At 45.9% G+C, this 20336-nt stretch overlaps 1 protein-coding gene across 1 annotated transcript in view; it reads right to left on the bottom strand.

Moving 5' to 3' along the window:
• The window catches only part of HMGA2 (high mobility group AT-hook 2), a 129483-nt gene that overhangs the window by 93071 nt on the left and 16076 nt on the right, over positions 1 to 20336 (bottom strand). The window contains exon 3 of the mRNA XM_083182451.1: positions 11163 to 11213. Within this exon, the coding sequence (XP_083038577.1) occupies positions 11163 to 11213 (51 nt within the window). The remainder of the gene's footprint in view (positions 1 to 11162; positions 11214 to 20336) is intronic.

A 20336-nucleotide genomic window follows, 5' to 3' on the forward strand; every position in this document is an offset into this window, starting at 1 on the left:
GTTACGTGAATTAACACTACTATATGAATCAAGGACACTATTTGCAGTGTAATTTGAATAGGATTTTTGGTACTTACTGTATATGTTAGTTGGGCGCCCACTAAGCCATTTGCTTAGTTTTCCGCATCCCCTCGCAGGGCTCACTACTCTCATCACGCTTCGGGCTCGCTGCACTCACCACACTATATAAAATAGACTCCATGCCAACATGGATTGTGGGGGCATGAGTGCACTAACTATAGTGGGCGCCCAACTAACATAAGTACCAGATTTTTAAGTATATACTTTTTAAATAAGATTGTGGCATTATTTGAAATGTGTGGCTACACACCTTTGTGAAACCACACCACACGCCGAACACCCTAGCACTGGCCCTGGACATATCTGCCCATATTAGTGTCCAACATTTATTGACCACCCCATAATGCCAGCCCAGTGTCTCCCTGTCTTCCCTCCCACAACTAGCCCATTTAACTTATTACCTACTACCTCTCACCATGTCCTTCTCCTGTCAACAAGTGTTTCTCTGACCCCGTGCCTCTTCCTCCCCAATTGCATTCATATGTCACCCTCTACTTCTCCTCGTCATCCTCTATGTCAACATGTCCCCATGTCACCTATTGCAATGCCCCACCCACTTTTTCAACACACTTAAAGTCCTCCCTCCCTTCCCCTGCCATGGTGCCCCCTGTCATTTTTTTCTGGAGCAACCTCTGTTACCAGTTGTCTTTAGAGCATTTACAATTAACATATTATAGACCTTATATTCACATGCTCTCGGGTAAAAATGCAAGTACAAACACCATTTAAACCACAAACATTTTAAATAATGCGGCTAATAGCATTTGTCATCCAATGAAGCCCCTTTCAGACATCAGACATGTGAAATCACCAGGTCGAGCCGGCCGCCAAGGTACGCATCCTCCTACCTTTTCATACCCCCACTATCCACGTCTGTGTGGAGACAATTTTAGATAGTGTGGCGAGCGCGGCGAGCCCCGCGAGGGGACGCGCAATACAAATAAAGCAATACGCGTCCGCTCGCCATGCTTCGGGCTATTTAAAATCAACTCCATGCCGACGTGGATAGTGGGGGTATAAAAAGGACCCCCCTCGCTGCGCTTGCCACGCTTCGGGTTTGCGTTGATAGTGGGGGTGGCGTGGGGGTGCATTTAACATTGTAAGCACCCATTAGGGTGCTTATACAATTAAAAATCGCATCGCATGCTGCTATATGGCATGTAATGTCATAAGATGGAAATCTTCGGTGCCGTGCTTCGAAACAAGTACCATGTTAGATCACTGACTGCCCTAAGCCTGTACAAGCTATAGCTTACTTGATCTAGCCGAAAGACAATTCTTGTGTGTTAATTATTCTAAAATTGAGAAATACTGTACATTTAAAAAAAAAAAAAAAAACACAGAATGAGTGAGTTTTATGGAAGTACAAAACTGGATTTTAAGTGACCTGACCTTGCAGTAGACAACAGGAATGCTTTGAAGTATTAATGATAAAACATATTTTGTTCAAAGATTTTTATCTAAGGTATGTTCTATATGGAGTTGCAGCAAATTAGGAACTCCTGTCCATTTGTAACATTTGTTCAACAAAATAGGAGGTAAACATTTACATTAAGGGCTTGGACTTTGAGTGATTCTTGATCAATTTTGCTTTCAACATTTGAACAAAATTCGCTATATAGGTCTCTACATTCCATCAGGTACTTCCATAAAGTATGTATAGATGTACAGTTTAGGACTGCATTTCTTTCAACTTTATTTGAATCACTGTATTGCTTAACAGTATATGAAGTAAGTACAGATTTGAGGTTACCAGCATGATGTTGGATATCTAAATTTAAAAACAGCAATGTGTTTTAAAGGAAAAAGGAACCAGATTTACCTTAAAATAAATAAATCTGTGCTTTAAATTTAGCAGTAATTGTGCCAAAATCATGCTGGTTCCATAAAATTGGAAATTATATATATATATATATATATATATATATATATATATATATATATATATATATATATATATATACATATATACATAATATATATATACATATATACATATACATACACATACATATATATACACATATATATATATATATATATATATATATATATATATATATATATATACACATATATACACATACACACACATACACATACATACATATATATATAAAATTATTTTTTTTATTGCTAGTTTCTTATATAGGGCCATACTCAAATGAGAAAAATTTGCAGTGTTTTATGGCGAGTTTGTGCTATTTTCGCGTTAGAAGGAGCATTTTGCTCTCCAAAAGTGAACCACCCTATTCAATGTGATATTTTCGCCGTCTAAGTGATTTCTCCGTGTCTCTCCGTAGCAATTCTCCATCTTTTCATGGAGAACTGGAGTGTGAACTTTTAAAACTAAAATTTTTTTTTTTTTAATTTTGGTGTAAAAAAAAAAAAAAAAATCAGGAATTTTTTTCTGTGAAGGGGCATGTTATTTTTATTCCTGTGCTTATAGCACATGAATATATATTTAATTAAAAATATATATTTTTTTAATTTTCTCTTTTTTACACAGAGCAGTCAGCAGGGGGCCGGAGCTCTCGAGCCGCTCATTAGATATTCATATATTCACTGCACCCGATCATATGCACGATCGGGTGCAGTGAATACTGGGTCCCCCGCTGGCTATAGGGGGGGGGGCAGCTTGTGCTGCCTGGGTCCCGGGGAGCCCTCCTCCCCTCCACATATGGGGCAGCCAGGGAGACTTTAATCTCCCTGGCTGCCACCGTCCCCCGGCTCCCTGCCAGCTCCCTACCACGGACGCTCTTTCGCTGCAGGGGTTAAGACTCGCCGCGAGTGGCGGCGAGTCTTAACCACATTGAATAGTGGGAGCAGGAGTGGCAGCGAGCCCTCGGGAACAGGGCGAGTGCATGGCGAGAGAAAAAATCTCTTGCCATGCACGGCAAATTTTTCTCATTGAATATGGCCCATAGTGTAGCAGATTGCGTTGCCCTTTACAATCAGAAAGTGATAAAAAATAAACTGGGTAGTAACAAACCGAAAGAGGTAGGAGGGCCCTGCTCTTCAGCTTACAATCTATAGGGTGATCTCATTTTGTTACACAAGATCTTCATTCCTGTTGGTAGACCTGCTACTTAAGAGGGTGATTACAAGTGCCCCCGATCATAAGCATTTCACCAATAAAACAAAGAGACTGTCAAAGAAACAGCTAGTGACAAGGAAAGATGCCCACACAGAACCAAACAAAACCTCACCTCATTCAAAGAGGTTTTGAACTAGAGCAGTGGTTCCCAACCCTGGTCCTCATTACCCCCCAACAGTGCACGTTTTCCAGGTCTCCCAGCACGTGCACAGATTATTCAGGCACATTTTAAAAGATCCAGAGGTGGAGCTAATTATTTCAATGATTCTGTGTGGAGACCTGCAAAACGTGCACTCTTGGGGGTACTTGAGGACCAGGGTTGGAAACAACTGACCTAGACCCGTCCGATCTGATGGTGACCCGCACCCGGGAGTATGGTCATTCTTCAGATCCTACCTGCTGCAGGTATGATCTGAATAACTACCGACGGACCCGCGGGACTGCGCATCGGATCGGTATCAGTCCACACCAGGACAGAAAAGGGCCCAATCACCACACAAGATACATCCAATCGGTCGGAATTGGATCTAGATTGACGGGATCAGACCCTTGTCGTCCTGGTGTGTATCCAGCATTACTGAACGATATTGTGAACAATATCTCCCAGCATGTACACTGAGCATATTTAACAATGCTTGCACATGCGCCTCGTTAACGACACTCTCCCTAGTCCAGCATATTTGGACGAGGGAGGACATAGTGAACAATGGCCATGCTGCAGCATGACAGTTGTTCCCCTGCCGCTGTCTACCCACTCGTGTGCGGCATCGGCAAGTGTGTATTGTATGCATTTACCGATGACACCCCCCCCCCCGCGCGGTATCGCTGTACTGTGTATGGCCCTTAACACTGGGTGCCGTGCCTATTTTGTCAGTCCCGGGCCCCACAGTTTCTATTGGCAGACCTTACATAGAAGGGTCAGCAAGCGGACAGACTAGGCAAAAAAGTCACTAATATCTGTATGGCTAAGGATCCATTATTAGCAATTGTGATGTTCTATGCATCTAGACATTAATATTACTGCAGCTCAACAAGGAGTTAACATGAAAAAGCAAGACATGTCAGGGAAGAGATACAGTGCAGGTTCTCCAGCTTTGCCATTTTTCCACTGAAGAGTATAGGCTAACTTGGTCTTCAAACGCAGTCATCAAGGCATCCCAACAGTCCAGGTTTTAAAGGATATCAGTGACTTAATTAGTATATCAGTTTGATTATACCGTCTATGCACAAGCAGAGATATAACTAGACCAGTGATAGCTTACCTTGACACTCAAGCTGTTGTAGAACTACACATCCCAGCATGTTCTACATCATTTTAGCATGGCCAAATAGCAAAACTGTAGCAGAGCATTCTGGAATGTGTAGTTCAAAAAACAGCTGGATTGTCAAGGTTAGCCATCACTGTTCTAGACTGTTGGGGTGCCTTAAATACCACATTTGGGAACTCTCCAACCTAGAGGTGCCCATACACTGCTGCGATGTCTCGCAGCAGTGTACAGACACCCGATACCCTGCGAGCCGCCAGGGACCTTCCCGGGTGGCAGGGATGCATGCGATACATCACAATTTGTTGCATCCCTGCTTTCCGCCTGTCTCACTGCCAGGGGGAGGTCCAAGGTCGGGTCGTCGGACGGCCAGCAGGTCCGACCACACGGCACCACGCATCTGACCTGATGGCATGTCAGGGACAGCTGATTTGGTCCGATTGCTCGCAATCGGAACAAATCGTCAGTGTATGGGGGCCTTTAGATTCAAGAGGAATGCTGTGGAGATGTTAAATGGTAAAACAAGTGGTGCTCAGTTAAATTCCAGAATATCCACCAGTTCTCTTGGATTCACTCATTTGTTGTGGTGATAGAGGGGTGGTATCCCTGAGTGTACACTGAGCTGCAGTCTCAGGGTGCAGGAGGTCTTTTGAAGTATTGTCAAATACTAGTCCTGCTGAAGTCCACAGTTGTTACCTTCTTTGGATTGGTTTGTACACTTCTTACCACTGGTTATTACTGAACAAACTATGGCAATATTATATTCCAGACCTATAGTAAAGAGATAACCATAAAAAAATAACAAAAAAAATGGTATGCGGTCCTAATTTATTTGGTACTCTCTGTCTCTGAAACTTGGCCGCCTGCCAGACTCTTGGCGCATGCCGCTCTAGCTGTTCTCAGAGCTACGTTACCAGCGTAGCGTGTGCGCGTGCCGCTCTAGCTGTTCTCAGCGCAGCGCTACGTTATCAGCGTAGCGTCTAATTCAGTCTAAAAACTCAGCACACCGCTATCAAAGGGGGTGTCCAAAATGCAGACGCTACAATTTAGATGCTTTAGCGTCTGAATCCATATGCACTGTGAAAAACACTTAAACCTGTCCACAGTGGCACTAGTCGACGCAATAGCTGTCGACCTTGTAAATTCCACTATCCACTCCAACCTGAAGCGTGGCGAGCGCAGCGATCCACGCCAACCCGAAGCGTGGCGAGCGCAGCGAGCCCCCCAAAGGTCGGCGGTAAGCATCCTACGACCTTTTCATACCCCCACTATCCACGTCGGCGTGGAGTTGATTTTATGAAGTGTGGCGAGCGCAGCGAGCCACCGAGCCCCGCGCAGGGACACAGATACCTTCACAGGTATACGCGTCCCCTCGCGGGCTTCACAGGTGTCCGCGTCCCCTCTCTGCGCTCGCCACACTTTATAAAATCAACTCCACGCCGAGGTGGATAGTGGGGGTATGAAAAGGTCGTAGGACGCGTACCGCCGCCGCTCGCCACGCTTCGGGTTGGCGTGGATAGTGGAATTTACAAGGTCGACAGCTGTTGCGTCGACTAGTGCCACTGTGGACAGGTTTCAATAGTGTACCCCTAGACCCAACTAAATTTAGATGCTTTAGCGTCTAAATTTAGATGTACCCCTAGTCCCAACTAAATTCAGAGGCTTTAGCGTCTAAGTCCAGAAACCCCAGCTTCTTAGCGGCTAGCAGGTAGTCCGGTTTCAGACGCTAAAGCGTCTAAGTTTTAGTGTCTGCATGGGGGACACGACCCCTTCGTAGCGGCTAGCAGGTAGTCGGGTTTCAGACGCTTTATCGTCTGAATCCTGTCTCCCCCTTCTTAGAGGCTTGCAGATAGTCTGGGTTTCAGACGCTTTTGCGTCTAAATTTAGCGTCTGCATGGGGGATTCCCTTTGATAGCGGTGTGCCAGGGGGTGCCCGAGGTGTCCACTTTTACATGCCCCCGTTGTCAGCGGTGTGCAGGGCTGCCTATTTCACTGTGGAACTACAAGTACCACAGTGACCTGTCAGCGCAATGCTGCTGCTGCCGCCCGGGGGCTACGCTGATAACGTAAGCTGACAATACGTAGCTTACAGCTAGAGTGGCATGCGCACAGTCAGACAGAGCTAGAGCGGCACGCGCACAGTTAAACAGAGCCTCTGGCAGGCTGCCAAATTTCAGAGACAGAGTGTGCGCGCGGCGGCGCCGTGAAACTACACAAGTACCATTTATTTTGTATGTTTGTTCATTCTGTGCGTCTGTTCATCCCTGGATACTTTTTCTTCTGGATTCCCTTTTTAGTTTCCTATTTACCACTTGGGCAGTGTACCATTATATTGCTCTACTGTACACGAGGTGGCACCTACTGTTTACAGACTAAGCAATGAGGTGGAACGTTAGACCCAACAGGGGATTCAGGGCAAGAGAATAATCTGTTGTTCAGTATCCAGTGAGAGGGAGCTTAGACTAATTCCATTTGATGGCTCTAAAGAACTATTGGAAAGAAGAGCTGAGAACTGTGGACACAAACCTTCCCCAACATCTTCCACCCCAAACTATTCCACCTAGGAATCCCTGAAGCTACGTGTTCTTGGATTGTGGACTTTCTGACTGATGAAAAACAAGTTGTGAAAGCGGGTGAATTCACCTCCCAAGTGCGGTCCATCAGCACAGGAGCCCCCTTAGGGCTGTGTACTCTCACCCCTGCTCTTCTCCCTGTACACCAATGACAGCACCTCAGAGGCACAATCAGTAAAGATAATCAAATTCGCCGATGACGCTACCATCATTGGCCTTATCAAGGATGGTGACAAATCCGCCTACAGACAAGAAGAGGACGATTGGCCCGGTGGTGCAGCAACCATCTAGAGCTCAACCCACTCAAAACCGTTGAGATGGTAGTGGACTTTACGAAGGCGGCTGTTGGTGTTCCTCCGCTAACAATTGCTGAAAGCGTGGTGTCGCTAGTGGACTACCTCAAGTTCCTAGGAACCACAATCTCCCGGGACCTTAAATGGGGGCCCAACACTGATACTAATGTTAGAAAAGCGCAGCAGAGGCTATTCTTCCTTAGGCAACTGAGGAAGTTCAACATCCCACAGAAGCTTCTGCTCTTCTACTCCGCAATTGAGGAGTCTGTACTCTGCTCCTCAATACTGGTCTGGTAACGCCAACGAGAGAGACAAATGCAGACTCCAAAAGGTATACAGAACTGCGGAGAAGATAATCGGGACACACCTTCCCTCTGACCCGGACTTGTACCTGTCCAGAGCAAAAATACCGGCAACGAAGATAGGACCAACTAAATCCTGGCCATGGCTTGTTTAACCTGCTGCCATCAGGCAGACGCTACAGGGCTATTCCCACCAGGTACAGTAGAAGCCTAAAAAGTTTCTTTCCTCAAGTGGTTCACCTGTTGACACGTGAACTCATGAACACCTCACTGTCTAGTCGCGCCATAACCCTTTGCACATAATCTAATATGGTTTCCCCTCTGAATAATTTTCTATATGACTGTACATGTTCCCCCACCTGTTTATACTGTATGCTGTTTACTTCTTACCCACCTGGCTGCTGCACGGCAAACCGAAAACAAATTCCTAGTATACGCAAGTATAGCTGGCCAATAAAGTGGATTCTGATTAAAGATATGGAGTGGTGTATAGTTAAAAAAACAGATTGTAAGTGAAATTGAGCATTTCCTTGCAATATCCCCCCACTTAAATAGAAAAATGTTGAACATTGTATCATAAATAGATCCCTTAATGAGGAGAAATAGCCTGTTCATCAGAATCAAAAAGAAATAATATAAATTGACTTTCAATGCTCTGCTAAAAAACCTGCCTTCGGTTGAATGTAGGCTGCAAGACCACCACTAAAGCCTCAGGGTTTATTTGAGGACTAGGGATAGATGAAACTTGCCAGGTTTGCTTTCATCCCATCATTGACCAGATTCCCTGCAAAACTAGACTTATAAAAACAATAAATAAATAAAAAATAAAAGTTTTACAGATTTCAATTCCCCTTACATTTTCCTAGCAAGGTTATAAGCTCAGTATCTTCTACTTTACAACAAACCAAAACATTGCAAGATCTTTTTCAAGATTTCTCTACCAGACCTGTGGCAGAAGGTAATAAACCGACCAGGCCGTATAGAGACATTGAAATGCTTCACATGACAGAGATGCAAAATAAAATTAACATTTTGCTTATCTGAAGGAAACTGAACACCACCACTTCTAGTTACCACTATAATGACATTTTTAGATTGGGAATGCATCTAGGTCAGTGGTTCCCAAACAGGGTGTCTCATGGTACTTGCAGGGTTGGTGACCAAAGACTAATTCAAATTATTTATGGTCAAGCTAACAGAAAAGACCAGTACTCGTAGCTTCTCATTATAAATCTTGTGGACAAAGAAGCTAATCCTGTTCCTCACCACATAACCGAAGGATGACAGAAAACACAACTTAATACGTTCCTCAATAAAAATAAAATCTTAAATCCTAGAGGGTGTCATGAAATTTCTGCTACTCTAGGGAGCTGCGATTCCAAAAAGTTGGGGATCCACTGTTCTATTTCATGCATGGATCGGTTGTAATCCTTTCATGTCTATTGAGATACAAATGTATTTTTCATGTCCTCTCTAGAGGTTTATTTACAAAGGTTAACTAGGTTATAGATTTAATTCAGAGGAAATCCTCTGGCGGTTGACAAAGTTCAAGTTCTACCTTGTCTGAAGTGTTATAGTCACCTATGGGGTTTTATTCCTATGGTTTTAGGTTGTAGAGTTTATATTAATATTTATTTCCTGAATATTTCTGTACAAGTGTATTATTCATTTAATAATAGGTTAATATTTATTAATAAAGCCACAATGTCTGATTTCATAACCCCACTATCCACGTCGGCGTGGAGTTGATTTTAGAAAGTGTGGCGCAGCGAGCCACCGAGCCCGAAGCGTGGCGAGCCCCGCGAGGGGATGCGTATACCTGTGAAGTTATGTGAGTCCCCTCGCGGGGCTCGATGCGCTCGCCACACTTTATAAAATCAACTCCACGCCAACGTGGATAGTGGGGGTATGAAAAGGTCGGAGGACGCGTACCGCTGCGCTCGCCACGCTTCGGGTTGGCGTTCATCGCGGGGTGGCGTTAACAATGGGGGGGGGGGCATAGGCAATTAAAATTGGGGTTTCGGGGCTTTTTACATTGGGCCCAATGTAAAATTGGGTCTCAGGGACCATTTTACATAGATTCCAATGTAAAAATCGAGTCGATCGCATCTTTTTTTTTAGGTTCCAATGCTTAAGATAAAAATCCCTGGCGACGTGCTAGGAAACAAGTACCCAAATAATTTGATGACACTTTCCTGAAACCACAGCCTGACTTACCAGAGGCACTTTTTTTTTGCTCCCTCTTAACCCGATCTACTGATCGGAAGAGACTAGTGTTCATATAGAATATTCGGTACTTGTGTAGTTTCACGGCGGCACTTCCCAGCAGATCGCATACGATATACCACCCCATAGTATCACTTTTTGATAGTAAGCTTTCACAAACAGGGCCCTATTCCCTCAAGTGCTTTTCTTTCTCTTACTTAAAACCATTTTGCTCCTTTCTGCCACCCTGAAACTTACTGAAGTGTCAGTGATATTTATGTACCCTGTACTTTTCCTCTATTGCATTTAACTGTGCCACCGTTTTGCTTATTCGTTTATGTACTCTGTAATTGGGTGGTACGGATCCCTTGTGGAATAATAATAATAATAATAATAATAATAATAATAATAATAATTTGTTTAAATGTGTAAAAAAAAAAAAACCCTACCTTCCTGTCTCATAGCACTTAAGTCACACCGGACGTCTTGTGCTGTATGGCATAAAGGTTCTCCGTGTAGAACAGTGGTCAGGGAACAGGGGTAAATTACCCCAAATGGGGTAAACATTTAAATCCTGGGGGATGCCGGGCATGCATATGAACCTGTATACCCCTTTCACATCGCACTTAAATAAGGTTCGATCTGGTAATTGGTGTAATGTGAAAGGGGTTACCGGGTCCCGCAAACCGGTAGCAACACGAACCGGTAAAAAAAGAAGGGTTCTTACCAGTTCGCTGTCGTGTTGCTTTGGGGTGTGAATGGGTTAAAAGGCTGAGTGACCAGTTTCCCATTCACACTAATGGAGGAGGCTCTAAGCGCCGCCTCCTCCCCAAACCCCGATGACGCTCCGCCGCGTCCCCGAATGAAGTCAGCAAACCGGCAATATTGCCGGTTCACTGAGGAGGTCTAAACAGATCAAACAGCAGGGTCGCACAGGACTGAACAGTTTCAAAGTCCCTGCATTTTGCGGTCTGAAATGGGTATTGGGGGACTACACTGTAAAAAAAAAAAAAAAAATTCTCTGAAAAAATTATATGAAGACACGTTATGAGAATATACTTTATTTTAATCTCACATTAAAATTATCTACTATATTGGCAAGTGGTTGTAGCAGCTGACATTAATGTAGATGGATGTAAATCTGTACCATCACATAAAAAAATAAAAATAAAAAAATAAATAAAAAAAAGACTCAACGCTGCACTTCTACATTACGGGAACAATTTATTATACCATAAACAGCATATTAAATAGGTCCATGATTAATACAAGCACGCTAATTCTTTAAAAGACAACCAAATTAAAAACCTAAATAGAAATAGACCCTCAAAGTGCTAAATTCTTACCCATTTTCTAGGACGCCCTCTTGGACGTTTTTCACCACTGCTCTCTTCTTTCTGAAACAGAAGTAATAAAAAAAATTAAAAAAAGTTACATTTCTCTTATTTGAAGACACAAGCAGATTTATTTGTAGGTCTATGCAAGAGAAGATAACAATGTAGTGTTATAGCAATAGCATTTCATTCTTTTTAACCGATCGCTATGTAATGATTAAGCAACTATTCCAAATTGAATAGTGCTCTTTGGCAAAGTTCTAATTCCGATTACCAAGCTTACTATTTTCTGTAACATAACAGATACATTTTGTTAACAAATTCTAAGGGGGCTATTTATCAAAGCTTGGGAGAGCGAAAAATAAAATAAAAGTGGATTGGTTGGTACTTTATCAATCCAGTCATTTTTCAAAATGTTCAATGTAAGGCAGAAGCAGATTGGCTGGTATTTTCTCACAATTTAGTTTTTTTTTGAGCTTTGATAAATACCACCCCAAAATCTCAATTTAACTATGCAGTTAACACTTATTTTATACAGTTAGAATAAAAATCATTTTTGCTTTAACAATGAAAAAAAAACCCAAACACTAAAATTGGTAACATTTACATTTTTCACTGAAATAAACTTTTGAGCGCTTGATACTCTTAGGGCCCCCATACATTAGGCCACTGGTCATCAACCTGTGGCCCTCCAGATGTTGTGGAACTACATGTCCGAGCATGCCCTGACAGCTTTGGCATGCACTTATAGGAAAAATTGTCACAATGCATGCTGGAACATGTAGTTTCACAACATCTGGAGGGCCACAGGTTGAAGACCCATGCATTAGGCCAACTTGTCCTAAGGACAAGTTGGCCCCGTCTTCCCCGGGGGAGCTTGATAAGATTTGGCACTTGATGTGCCATTTTTTACATGTGATAAATTGGATGCGATTTATCACATGTAAAAACCCGGGGAAGCGGCAGCAGAGGAGGGTCCGGGGGAGCTGTTGAGAGGTAGCGGGCAGGGTCAGTTGTAGAGGTAGGCAGGGATCGGAGAGCAGGGTCCGGTCTGGGGGAGCGGCAGGCTGGGAGCGGTCCCAGGGAGCAGCAGGAGATGTAGCGGCAGGTGGGGACCGCAGATGCAGAGCAGAGACCAGGGCATGGCAGAAGAATAGGAAAAAATCCTATTCAAAAGACTGGGCAGCCACTGATTGGCTGAACTCCAAGCCTGCCGCTGCCCCGGACTGGTCCCCGCTCCCAGCCTGCCGCTGCCCTGGACCGGACACTGCTCTCCGATCCCCGCCTGCCTCTACAACTGACCCTGCCTGCTAGCTCTCCCAGCTGCACATGATTTACCTTATATGCACATCCGGATCTGATCTGATGCGCACGGGACCGCACATCGGACGTCATACCCAAAGTAATTTAGGCAATTTCACCCGATTTCTCGGCCTGACCCTCCAGAATCGGTTAAAATCAGGCCCAAATCACGTAGTGTATGGGGGCTTTACGGTATGTACACATTATAAAAATTGTTCATATCGATAACTAGTCTAAAAATATTTTGTTCAATGAGCACTCCTGCTTTTATGAACAAGAAAATGAAAACAGTTCTTCGAAAACAATGGAGTAGAGTACAGCAGACTCCTGAAACCAGTGCTCATTCAGCAGCTGGAGAGGTAACAAAATGGCTTATTTAACCAGGGATAGATTATATAGAAACGGAGCAGCTCTCATTTGAGCTGCTCCTGGCGATTCTTTCACCAATTCCCACCCTCTGACAAAAGGGGGCTTGTGCACCCTGTTCTGTCAGAGGCTGTAGCAGCCCTCCACCTGGCTCTGCCCCAGCCTGCCCATCTCCCTGAATCGGAAGCAGCTCCCCACCGCCTTGCTGATGGGGACGCAGGCATATACACTACCGTTGAAAAGTTTTGGGTCACTTTAGTTTTCTTAAAAAAAAAAAAAGAAATTTCTTTCTTGAAGATCACATTAAATTAATCAAAAATATCACAGGTCCGCAAAAGGCATCTTCATTAAATGGTACCCACAAAATGCCAGTGTCAACGTCTACAGTAAAGAGGCGACTCCGGGATGCTGGCCTTCTGGGCAGTGTTGCAAAGAAAAAAGTAATATATGAGACTGGCCAATAAAAGGATAAGATTAATATGGGCAAAAGAAAGCAGACATTGGATAGAGGAAGATTGGGAAAAAGTGTTACAGGCAGATGAATCGACGTTTCAGTTGTTTGGATCACACAGAAGAACATTTGTGAGATGCAGAACATGTGAAAAGATGCTGGAAGAGTGCCTGACGCCATCTGTCAAGCATGGTGGAGGTAATGTGATGGTCTGGGGCCACTTTGGTGCTGGTAAAGTGGGAGATGGTAAAGTGGGAGATTTGTACAAGGTAAAAATTGATTTTGAATAAGGAAGGCTATCACAACGTTTTGCAGTGCCATACCCGGTTGACAGCACTTCATTGGAGCCAATTTCCTCCTCCAACAGGACAATGACCCAAAGCACACCTGAAAATGATGTAAGAACTATTTAGGGAAGAAGCAGGCAGCTGGTATTCTCTCTGTAATGGAGTGGCCAGTGCAGTCACTAGATCTCAATCCCATTGAGCTACTGTGGGAGCAGCTTTACCATATGTACGCAAGAAGTGCCCATCCAGCCAATCCAACTTGTGGGAGGTGCTTTAGGAAGCTTGTAGTGAAAGGTCTTCAGATTACCTCAACAAATTAACAGCTAGAATGTCAAAGGTCTGCTGTAATTGCTGCAAAAGGAGCATTCTTTCAGGAAAGCAAAGTTTAAAGGACATTTATTTTTAATTATTTCAAATAAAAATCATTTTTTCTAACATGCCAATGTCTTGACTATATGTTCTAGTGTTCCCACTAGGCTGCGCCCTGCCTGATTTTTAAAGGGCAAAATATTGCCCTGCCCCTCCAGCAGCGCCCCGCTAAAAGAGCCTGCTGCCTGTCTTGCTGGTGTGCCCGGGGAAGCTCCAGGCATCGCAATCTTTGTGGCGCTAGGCTTCACCGGCAACTCATGGACTTCGGCGGGGCCAGGTCCGCCCCCCATGCACAACGGTGGTGGCCCTTTAGTGACGCGGCGGCCCGGGACTGCCCACAACGATGACGTTGGCAGGCCCGGTCCGCCCCCCCCCGTATGGTGCCTCCAAGCAGCAGCGCACTGCCACAGTTAGTTTCTAGAAGCAACACTATGTTCTATTCATTTTGCAACTCATTTGATAAACAAAATCAGTTTTAGTGTTAAACCCGAAATTGGGTGACCCCAAACTTTTGAACCCATTTATTATAGGCTTGCATATGGAATGTGCTCTGGGCGGGATCAACCGTATAGGATTGCATTGCAATATGCAGATGCAGGGACAGGGGCTCCGAAAGAATCCCATCCTTGCGATCTGCTTTGCCAGGTGCTGAGGGTCTGCACATGCACGGTTAGTGCTGACCCCCCCCCCCCCAGCTGACCACACTGCCCCACCGGAAATGCGTTCTGTAGCCCATAGGCTACATTAGACTACCACTATCTCAAAATAGCCGTAGCCCTGAAACCCGATGTGATGCTGCAAAAGAATTGCAGGTACTTGTGTAATTTCACGGCCCCCATCACATGCCAAATGTAGTGGCATGCGATTTTTGCAGTTTTTAAGCATTTTTAAAAATTGCATGCGATGCGATCGCATGCAATTTTTAACAGAAATGCATCCAAATGCATTGAAATTAGTATCAAACATGTTGAATGGCCCCCAAATGTCATTTTTCAGGCTGTACCACCCCCACTATCAACGCGAACCCAAAGCATGGCGAGCGCAGCGAGCCCGCGAGGGGAGGCGGTACGCGTCCTACGACCTTTTCATACCCCCACTATCCACGTCGGCGTGGAGTTGAGAATAGAAGCCCGAAGCGTGGCGAGCGTAGCTAGCCCCGCGGACACCTGTGAAGGCCGCGTATACCTGTGAAGGTATCCGTGTCCCCTCGCCACGCTTCGGGCTCGGCGGCTCGCCACACTTTCTATTCTCAACTCCACGCCGACGTGGATAGTGGGGGTATGAAAAGGTCGTAGAACACTTACCGCTGCGCTCGCCACGCTTCGGGTTCGCGTTGACAGTGGGGGTGGTACAGCCTCAAAAATGACATTTGGGGGCCATTGAACATGATTGATACTAATTTCAATGCATTTGGATGCATTTCTGTTAAAAATCGCATGCGATTTTTTGCTATGCGATGGACATCGTGGGAGCCGTGATTGTACACAAGTACCGAATTGCATTGCTTGAAGTGAAAACAAATTTCAGCTGCCTGGCTTTTAACCAAATAGCCCTGTTCCTGCCACATAACACCCGGTTTCCACCCCCTTCACTAGCTAACCAAGATAGAAAATCATTTCATGGCGACTTACTCACTTTCAAAGCCTAGGTTAACGGGCTCCCAACAAAATGAACTCTAATGATTGTAAGCTCCACTGGGGCAGGGAATGTACAAATATTCTCTGTAAAGCGCTGCGGAATATGTGTGTGCTATATAAATAGCCAGGGACAGCGTTACCTCAAGTGGCTTTGGATCTTGTACAGCCCCACTTGCATAAATTGGATTTGTAGAGGATGGACCATCACCAGTATCTTGAACCTTCGTTTTATTTGTGGGTCCAGCTCTTAGCTTTGCCACCCCAATTCTAAGAAATGGGCTGCCTGACAGCTTGCGAGGCTTCCACTCTATAATCCTTTAAATAAAATAAAAAACCCTCAAGCATGTCCCTTTAGTTTCTAAAAAGATACAACCATCTTATTTTAAATCTGGTCTTTAGATGGAATTGTAAAGCCCTTTCAGTCCTACTGGGAGAAGGAGTAGTTTTTTTTTTTGCTACTCTACATAAGTAAAAATAGGATTTTGGGTACCTACCGGTAAATCCTTTTCTCGTAGTCCATATGGGATACTGGGTTATACTATGGGGATAGAGATCCTCTGCAGGAGAGACAGGTACATTAAAGCTTTCAGTGTGGGTGCACTGACTCCTCCCCTCTATCTCCCTCCACTAGTCAGTTAATGAAAAACTGTGCCGAAGAAGAGCTATGTGAGGAGGTATGTGAACAATAACGTGGTGAGATTCTCACAGCACACCCAAACCAAAATAATAAACATAAAATAACAAAAGAGGTGATTCATAACAACTTTTGAGTTCACCATAATCATTGAAGAAGGTCAATATATGACAAGGCAACAAGCCTTAACCATGTTAGTAACCGTGTCGTTACAGCAGAAAGCCGCACAGAGGCGGGCTCCCAGTATCCCATATGGACTACGAGAAAAGGATTTACCGGTAGGTACCCAAAATCCTATTTTCTCTACCGTCCAATGGGATACTGGGTTATACTATGGGGAGGTCCCAAAGCTACCAGAATGGGCGGGAACGTGCGGAGTCTGCTGTAGAACCGCTTGTCCGAACTGGGAATCCTCCCTGGCCAGAGTGTCAAATCTGTAAAACTTGACAAACGTGTTACTCCCTGACCAAGTTGCGGCCCTGCACAGCTGCAGAGCCGAAACCCCTCGGGCAGCCGCCCAAGAAGTCCCAACAGATCTGGTGGAATGGGCCTTCAACGCTGGAGGAAGGGACAACCCAGCCGATGCATAGGACTGTTGTATCATGCATCGAATCCACCGGGCTATGGACCTTGTAGATGCAGGAGAGCCCTTCTTTTGCGCATCATACAATACAAACAAACTATCCGACTTCCGGATTCTAGACGTACGTTTAACATACGCCTTGAGGGTATGTACCACATCCAAAGAGAGAGGGATATCAGGATGTACCGTGCTGGAAGGAACCACAATAGGTTGGTTCAGGTGGAATGCGGACACAACCTTTGGCAGAAACTGCGGCCTGGTCCTGAGCTCTGCCCTATCCTCGTGGAATACCAGGTAAGGGCTTTTACAAGACAATGCCCCAAGCTCAGACACCCGCCTGGCTGAGGCTAAGGTCAGCAGGACAACAGTTTTCCAAGTAAGATGTTTCAACTCCGATTGTTCCAAAGGAACGAACCAAGAGGACTTAAGGAAGGTGAGGACCACATCCAAGTCCCAAGGTGCAGTGGGTGGTACAAAGGGAGGCCGAATCCTCAGCACCCCTTGCAGGAAGGTGTGGACCTCCGGCAACAGCGCCAGTTTCTTCTGAAAAAATACTGACAGCCGAGATCTGTACCTTCAAGGACCCCAACCGGAGGCCCAAGTCCAAACCAGCTTGAAGGAATCTTAATAGATTGTTAAGATGAAATACTGCTGGTGGCAAAGCATTTTTCTCACACCAGGCTATGTACTTCTTCCATATCACATGGTAGTGAGAAGCCGTGACTGGCTTCCTGGCACGCGTCATGGTTGTAATTAGAGGGATGTAGTCCCTTGAGGCCTAATATCTGCCGCTCAACCTCCAGGCCGTTAAACGCAGCCGCGGTAAGTCCTGAAAGACAAACGGTCCCTGGAGGAGAAGATCTTTTCTTAGAGGAAGACGCCACGGGTCTTCTACCTGCATGGCCTGAATGTTCCCGTACCAGGCCATTCGAGGCCAGTCTGGAGCCACTGGAATGGCTTCTACTTTCTGGTGTCGAATCCTCTTTAGCACCCATGCCAGCAACGGGAGCGGTGGGAACAGGTACACCAGCTGAAAATCCCACGTCCAAGTCAGGGCATCTACTGCTGTTGCCCCTGGATCCCTGGTTCGGGCACAGTACCTGTCCAGCTTGTGGTTCAACCGTGAGGCCATAAGGTCGATCTGAGGGAGCCCCCAAAGATCTACCAGGTCCTGGAACACCTGAGGGTGAAGTCCCCACTCCCCGGGGTGAAGATCGTGACGACTGAGGAAATCCGCCTCCCAGTTGTCGACTCCTGGTATAAAGATGGCCGAAAGGGCTTTCACATGACGTTCCGCCCAGGAGAATATCCTGGTGGTTTCCCTCATACAGGGCATGCTCCTTGTCCCTCCTTGGCGGTTGATGTAGGCAACCGTAGTTGCATTGTCCGACTGGACTTGTACCGCCCTGCCCTGCAGCATAGGCTCCGCCTGTAATAGGGCATAGTGAACAGCCCTCAGTTCGAGGTTGTTTATATGCAGCATGGATTCCATCGGAGACCAACAGCCTTGCAGGCGGACTCCCTGTATCACAGCTCCCCAGCCTCTGAGACTGACATCCGTGGTAATCAGAAGCCAGTCCTGTATCTGGAAGCAACAACCCGCCAATAGATTTGGCGAATCTAGCCACCACTGCAGGGAGAGTTTGGTCTGCGCAGACAGGCAAATCCTCCTGTGCATTTGCCGGGGGGATCCTGACCATTTCGTGAGGATATCCAGCTGAAGTGGAACCTGGCATATTGGATGGCTTAGAATGAAGCAACCATCTTGCCCAAGAGCCTCAGGCACCGAGACCCAAGGTTTTAATAGGACCTCTCTTACCAATTCCTGTAAAGCTGAAGCCTTTTCGGCCGGCAGGAACACCTTCTGCTCCATTGTGTCCAGAGTCATACCCAGGAACACCATTCTCCGGCTCGGGAGCAACGAGGATTTTGGTAGGTTTAAAATCCACCCGTGGTCTCTCAGCACCTGCATAGTCAGATTTAACGCACTTCTCAGGGCCTCCTCCGATCCTGCCTTGATCAGCAGATCGTCCAGGTAGGGTATGACATTCACCCGCTGGAGCCTGAGAAGGACCATCATTTCTGCCATGAGCTTGGTAAAGACGCGCGGGGCAGTTGACAGCCCGAAGGGTAGCGCCTGAAACTGGTAATGGCTGTTTCCCACCGCAAATCTTAGAAAGACTTGATGGGGAGGCCAAATTGGGACGTGTTAATAGGCATCCTTGACGTCTACAGAGGCCATAAATTCCCCTTTTTTCCAGGGAGGCAATCACCGACCTGAGCGACTCCATTTTGAATTTGAACACCTGCAGAAAGGGGTTCAGCGACTTCAGATTCAAAATGGGCCTTACTGAACCGTCCGGTTTGGGGACAAGGAACAGGTTTGAATAGTAACCCTGGCCTTGCTCCTGTATTGGTACAGGTAGGATTACTTTGGACAGGAGGAGCTTGTGAATTGCTCCCTGAAGGAGCAACTGATCCTCCACTGAGGCTGTAAGGGCCGACTAAGTAGCGTCGAGGAGGGGGCCTGGCAAACTCCAGCCTGTAACCTAGCGAAATAAGACTCCTGGCCCAGGAATCTAGGCACGAGGCGTCCCACACCTTGCTGAAGTGTAACAGCCGGGCCCCCACCTCGAGACAGTCTCATGGTGGGTGCACCCAGTCATGCTGCCGGCTTGGAAGCGGCAGGGGCGGTGGAACGGTCCTGAACACCTGAGGGGTTTGGCTTCCTGAATTTCCCTCTAGTGCCTCTGCTAGCATTAGAGGCGCCTCTGGCCTTAGGGCGGAACTTGGACCCACGAAAGGACTGCTGGGAGGGACCAGTGAAAGGGCGTTTTGCCGGAGTGGGTGCTGATGGGAGGAACGTGGATTTCCCTGCAGTAGCCTTAGAAATCCAGTCGTCCAGCTCACTACCAAAGAGCCTCTCCCCTGTGAAAGGTATGCTTTCCACACTTCTTGGAATCCACATCAGCCACCCACTGGCGCAACCACAGAGCCCGCCTAGCCGACACGGCCATTGCAGAATTCCGCGCGTTTATAGCGCCCAATTCCTTTTGTGCCTCACAAAGCACCGGTGTCGTGTCCTGAATGTGACGCAGGTTTTTACCTATCTGAGCCACGGACATGTCCCCCAACAAACCCTCTTGGATCTGCGTGGACCAAGTATAAATGGCCTTAGCCATACAGCAACTGGCCAATATCGGGCGTTGTGAAGCCCCACTGGCCGTTAACATAGACTTAAGTGTTGCTTCAAGTCTCCTAGACACCCCAGGAACTGGTAACAGCACCTTCTTTGAAAGGAGAAAGACTCTCCTGTTTCTATGGTCACCCAAAGGGCCTCAGTTTTTTCTTCAATACTTTGTATTAAGGTAGTCTTTATACTTTTTTTCACATATATTGCAACCCCTCCCCCAATTCTTCCCATTCTGTCCTTCCTAAATAAAGTATATCCTGGTATAGCTATGTCCCAGTCATGATTTTCATTGCACCATGTCTCTGTAATAGCCACAATATCCAGTTCATCCCTTGTCATTATTGCAATTAGTTCTGGGATTTTA

The sequence above is a fragment of the Crinia signifera genome, chromosome 4 (genome assembly GCF_055691185.1).
Source record: "Crinia signifera chromosome 4, ASM5569118v1, whole genome shotgun sequence".
Taxonomy (NCBI): Eukaryota; Metazoa; Chordata; class Amphibia; order Anura; family Myobatrachidae; genus Crinia; species Crinia signifera.